This window comes from Mustelus asterias, chromosome 9 (genome assembly GCF_964213995.1).
Source record: "Mustelus asterias chromosome 9, sMusAst1.hap1.1, whole genome shotgun sequence".
NCBI classification, from domain to species: domain Eukaryota; kingdom Metazoa; phylum Chordata; class Chondrichthyes; order Carcharhiniformes; family Triakidae; genus Mustelus; species Mustelus asterias.
Window position 1 is genome coordinate 68,278,909 of NC_135809.1, and position 6,000 is coordinate 68,284,908.

Genomic DNA, 6,000 nt, shown 5'->3' on the forward strand with positions numbered 1-6,000 from the left:
CGACATCTGGCTAATCACCTTCCCGCCTTAGAACGCTGTGCACGCGATCAGAGACATCGCTGACCTTGGCACCCAGGAGGCAACAAATCATGCGGGAGTCTCTGTCCCGACCACAGAACCTCCGGTCTGTACCTCTGACCATTGAGTTATGGTATTGCAGAACAACCAAGGGGCTGAATGGCATTCTATGAGCCCCAGTCAAAGAGAAGGGTTGAGAACTCTGCATAGGGGGCATGGGATAAACAACCTCGACCACCCCCACCCCTCCCCCCTTCATCCCCCCAGAAGTCCCATTCTCCATACTCCTCAGCTGGCTGGACCACACAGGCACGCACTCACCATCATCCAGCAGGACAACCCTTCTTCCAACTTACTGTTGTGGATCCTTTGGAAAGTGTAATTGGTGGGATTCAGAGACCATTCCCCAGAATACTCAACAGCTTGAGTGCGAGCCAGCTTCTCTGTGAACAGCGAGTGTTTGGGCCTGGATGCCAGGAAGGAATTGATTTGGAAAGCAACGACAGGCCGTGGGAAGAGTCTGAGTGTGCGGGTGTGGGCCAGAAAACCCTGCAGCACGTTGGGGGAGTTGAAGAATCGCACCATGGCAACCCTGAGAAATAAAGAATGACAGTCCACTGTGAAAGCAGCAGAACAACCCCACATCGACAATTTGTACGACACACACATAGCCAGTAACACACAAGCGCACACCCCCGGCAGACAAACATCCACACACAGTATAAGGTTGCTACCTGGTCTGCTCAATGTTGAATTTATACTCAGTGTGTAGCATTTTGTGTTGAACCAAATAAGCAAAATTAAATAAACTAGGGATAAATCAAAAGAACAGCTACTTAAAGGGATAGAACCATAGAAAATTACAGCTCAGAAACAGGCCTTTTGGCCCTTCTTGTCTGTGCCGAACCATTTTATGCCTAGTCCCACTGACCTGCACTTGGACCATATCCCTCCACACCCCTCTCATCCATGAACCCGTCCAAGTTTTTCTTAAATGTTAAAAGTGACCCCGCATTTACCACTTTATCCGGCAGCTCATTCCACACTCCCACCACTCTCTGCGTGAAGAAGCCCCCTCTAATATTCCCTTTAAACCTTTCTCCTTTCACCCTTAACCCATGCCCTCTAGTTTTTTTCTCCCCTAGCCTCAGCGGAAAAAGCCTGCTTGCATTCACTCTATCTATATCCATCAAAATCTTATACACCTCTATCAAATCTCCCCTCAATTTTCTACGCTCCAGGGAATAAAGTCCGAACCTATTCAATCTCTCTCTGTAACTCAGCTTCTCAAGTCCCGGCAACATCCTTGTGAACCTTCTCTGCACTCTTTCAATCTTATTTACATCCTTCCTGTAACTAGGTGACCAAAACTGTACACAATACTCCAAATTCGGCCTCACCAATGCCTTGTATAACCTTACCATAACACTCCAACTTTTATACTCGATACTCCGATTTATAAAGGCCAATGTACCAAAGGCACTCTTTACGACCCTATCCACCTGTGATGTCACTTTTAGGGAATTCTGTACCTGTATTCCCAGATCCCTCTGTTCAACTGCACTCTTCAGAGTCCTACCATTTACCCTGTACGTTCTTCTTTGGTTTGTCCTTCCAAAGTGCAATATCTCACACTTGTCTGCGTTAAATTCCATTTGCCATTTTTCAGCCCATTTTTCTAGTTGGTCCAAATCCCTCTGCAAGCTTTGAAAACCTTCCTCACTGTCCACTACACCTCCAATCTTTGTATCATCAGCAAACTTGCTGATCCAATTTACCACATTATCATCCAGATCATTGATATAGATGACAAACAACAATGGACCCAACACCGATCCCTGCGGCACACCACTAGTCACAGGCCTCCACTTAGAGAAGCAATCCTCCACAAACACTCTCTGGCTTCTTCCATTGAGCCAGTGTCTTATCCAATTTACTACCTCCCCATGTATACCTAGCGACTGAACCTTCCTAACTAACCTCCCATGAGGGACCTTGTCAAAGGCCTTGCTGAAATCCAGGTAGACAACATCCACCGCCTTCCCTTCATCCACTTTCCTGGTAACCTCCTCGAAAAACTCTAATAGATTGGTCAAACATGACCGACCACGCACAATGCCATGTTGACTCTCCCTAATAAGTCCCTGTCTATCCAAATATTTGTAGATCCTATCCCTTATCACACCTTCCAATAACTTGCCCACCATCGATGTCAAACTTACTGGCCGATAATTTCCCGGATTTCTTTTGGAACCTTTTTTAAACAACGGAACAACATGAGCCACCCTCCAATCACCCGGCACCTCCCCCGTGAATACTGACATTTTAAATATGTCTGCCAGGGCCCCTGCAAGTTCAACACTAGCTTCCCTCAAGGTCCGTGGGAATACCCTGTCCGGTCCTGGGGATTTATCCACTCTGATTTGCCTCAAGACAGCGAGCACCTCCTCCCCTTTAAGCTGTAAAGGTTCCATGGCCTCCCTACCAGTTTGCCCTATTTCCGTAGACTCCATGCCCGTTTCCTCAGTAAATACGGATGCAAAAAAACCATTTAGTATCTCCCCCATCTCTTTTGGTTCCATACACAGTCTACCACTCTGATCTTCAAGAGGACCAATTTTATCCCTCACTATCCTTTTGCTCCTAACATACCTATAGAAGCTCTTTGGATTTTCCTTCACTCTGTCTGCCAAAGCAACCTCATGTCTTCTTTTAGCCCTCCTGATTTCCCTCTTAAGTAGCTTCTTGCACTTTTTGTACTCCTCGAGCATCTGATCTGTTCCTTGCTGCCTGTACATTTCATACAACTCTCTCTTCCTCTTAATCAGTGTTACAATCTCCCTCAAGAACCAAGGTTCCTTATTCCTATTTACTTTGCCTTTAATCCTGACAGGAACATATAAACTCTGCACTCTCAAAATTTCTCCTTTGAAGGCCTCCCACTTTCCATTTACATCCTTACCAGAGAACAGCCTGTGCCAATCCACACTTCCCAGATCCCTTCTCATTTCATCAAATTTGGCCTTTTTCCAGTTCAGAACTTCAACCCGAGGACCAGATCTATCCTTATGCACGATCAGGTTGAAACTAATGGCATTATGATCACTGGATCCAAAGTGTTCCCTCACACTCACATCCATCACCTGCCCTAACTCATTTCCCAATAGGAGATCCAATATCGCATCCTCTCTAGTTGGCACCTCTATATACTAATGTAGAAAATTCTCCTGAAAACATTTTACAAACTCTACCCCGTCTAAACCTTTAACAGTATGCGAGTCCCAATCTATATGTGGAAAATTAAAATCCCCTACTATCACAACTTTGTGTTTCTTGCAGTTGTCAGCTATCTCTCTGCTGATTTGCTCCTCCAATTCTCGCTGACTAAATGTTGAACCAGTGTGGATGTAGTTCAGTAATTTCAGCAGTTACCACTGGCTTAACTGGTTGAGGGAGCATGAAGTATTGATAAGTGGTCAGGAGTAAGAAGCTAGCTATGAAGCAGCCATGGCAACAAGGGCTGTCAACACCGAGCAGAGTCTTTAGTGTGCTGTGTGGATAGTTACCCCATCATAGGAGAGCAGACACAAATTGGGAACAGCATGATGTCACAGTCAGGCTCTCACTCACCGAGTGGCAATGTCCACGGAGTCGACATCATTGCCGTAGATGAGAGGGTTGAACTCTGTGGATGGGGTAGAGGTCTGCTCATCGCGTGGCTTTCCACCCAGAGGCAGCTCTTGTGCTTCATTGAACTTCTCCAGATTGAGAATGGGCTGAGTGTTCAAGCTCATGCTGGCCAGCGCCTGTCACAGGATAATGTGCAGGAAAAGGATTAGTATCAAAGCAACCTGGAAAAGGAGAAACCCCCGATTCTACACTACACCCCCCAAAATCTCTATCCCCACAACTGACCAAAAACCCCCCGACACTCACTCACCCCCACCAAACCGAACCAAAGACCCCTCCCGAGACTGACTATACCCCCAAACTGACCAATCACATAACTCACTAGCCTCCTCCCAATCGACCTAACACCACCCGATACTCACTACCCCCACCAACTGACCCAACCCCCCCAAACTGACCCAACCCCCCCAAACTGACCCAACCCCCACCAACTGACCCAACCCCCACCAACTGACCCAACCCCCACCAACTGACCCAACCCCCCCCAAACTGACCCAAGCCCCCCCAAACTGACCCAAGCCCCCCCAAACTGACCCAAGCCCCCCAACTGACCCAGGCCCCCAACTGACCCAAGCAACCCCAGCTGACACAAGCCCCCCCAGCTGACACAAGCCCCCCCAGCTGACACAAGCCCCCCCAGCTGACACAAGCCCCCCCAGCTGACACAAGCCCCCCCAGCTGACCCAAGCCCCCCCAGCTGACCCAAGCCCCCCCAGCTGACCCAAGCCCCCCCAGCTGACCCAAGCCCCCCCAGCTGACCCAAGCCCCCCCAGCTGACCCAAGCCCCCCCAGCTGACCCAAGCCCCCCCAGCTGACCCAAGCCCCCCCAGCTGACCCAAGCCCCCCCAGCTGACCCAAGCAACCCCAGCTGACACAAGCCCCCCCAGCTGACCCAAGCCCCACCCAGCTGACCCAAGCCCCCCCAGCTGACCCAAGCCCCCCCAGCTGACCCAAGCCCCCCCAGCTGACCCAAGCCCCCCCAGCTGACCCAAGCCCCCCCAGCTGACCCAAGCCCCCCCAGCTGACCCAAGCCCCCCCAGCTGACCCAAGCCCCCCCAGCTGACCCAAGCCCCCCCAGCTGACCCAAGCCCCCCCAGCTGACCCAAGCCCCCCCAGCTGACCCAAGCCCCCCCAGCTGACCCAAGCCCCCCCAGCTGACCCAAGCCCCCCCAGCTGACCCAAGCCCCTCCAGCTGACCCAAGCCCCCCCAGCTGACCCAATACTCCCTCACCCTTCTCCTTGATTGGCCTATCACCCCCTCACCCATCCCCACCAAGGAAGTTGATTCCCCTCCATGTCCCTACAGGCTGTTCAGCAGGAAAAGCATTTCCTAGCTCTCTGTCAGTTCTAAGCTGCCAGCCACACCGTTACATTCCATCCAGTGGTTTCAATTCCCCTCCTCATGAGGGAGAAAACACCATGCACAAACAGCATGTCACTGAAACAAAAGGAAGAATGGAACAGAATACTGAACAATTTGCCACTGGGGACTGAGCGTCACTGGGCAGTGCACTAAGTTAGAATGTTCAAACCTCACTGGGGCCTAAGTGATGGATATTGGTGCCTTATGGAACTTCATACAACAAGTCAGGCTCGTGTATTGTGTAGGACAGCAGTCTTCAGAATAAAGACAATGCACTTCTCATTCAACACGGAACCCTGCATGAGGAATAGAAGCTATCAGACAAGACAGCTCGAGCTGGAGAGCTGTTCATCGGCATCTGACGGACAGTGTAGAGGGAGCTTTACTCTGTATCTAACCTTGTGCTGTACCTGCCCTGGGAGTGTTTGATGGGGACAGTGTAGAGGGAGGTTTCTTCTGTATCTAACCCTGTGCTGTGGTTGTCCTGGGAGTCATTGATGGGGACAGTGTAGAGGGAGCTTCACTCTGTATCTAGCCCCGGGTTATTACTGTCCTTTGAGTGTTTGATGGGGATATTACAGAGGAAGCTTCACTCTGTATCTAATTGTGCTGTACCTGTCCTTGGAGTGTTTGTTGGGATAGTGGAGTCCATTTGACGCTGAAAGATGATTAGCATGGAGCGAGCTTTGAAAAATACATGCAGGTCAAAGAAGTAACTGAGTGGAGTGCAGGGCACAGTAGGCAGATTCTGGCTCCAGAATCCAGGCACTGTCATAGAGTCAGGATATGAAGCACCAAAGGTTGAAGAATGGCCAACAGTTTATTTGTACTGAAAAGGAGGTATGGTAACACTACCAGGACACCTGTTTTGCGCTATGGATAAACTGCATTCACTAGTGCTTGCAATCACTGTCACATTGATTAAAGCT

The 6,000-nt window shown here is 49.9% G+C and overlaps 1 protein-coding gene across 1 annotated transcript in view; it reads right to left on the reverse strand.

Moving 5' to 3' along the window:
• Positions 1-6,000, reverse strand: part of madd (MAP-kinase activating death domain) — a 256,584-nt gene that overhangs the window by 169,700 nt on the left and 80,884 nt on the right. Inside the window, exons 6-7 of the mRNA XM_078221357.1 lie at positions 3,649-3,824; positions 375-610 (exon numbers count right to left, since the gene is read on the reverse strand). Of these exons, the coding sequence (XP_078077483.1) occupies positions 375-610; positions 3,649-3,824 (412 nt within the window). The remainder of the gene's footprint in view (positions 1-374; positions 611-3,648; positions 3,825-6,000) is intronic.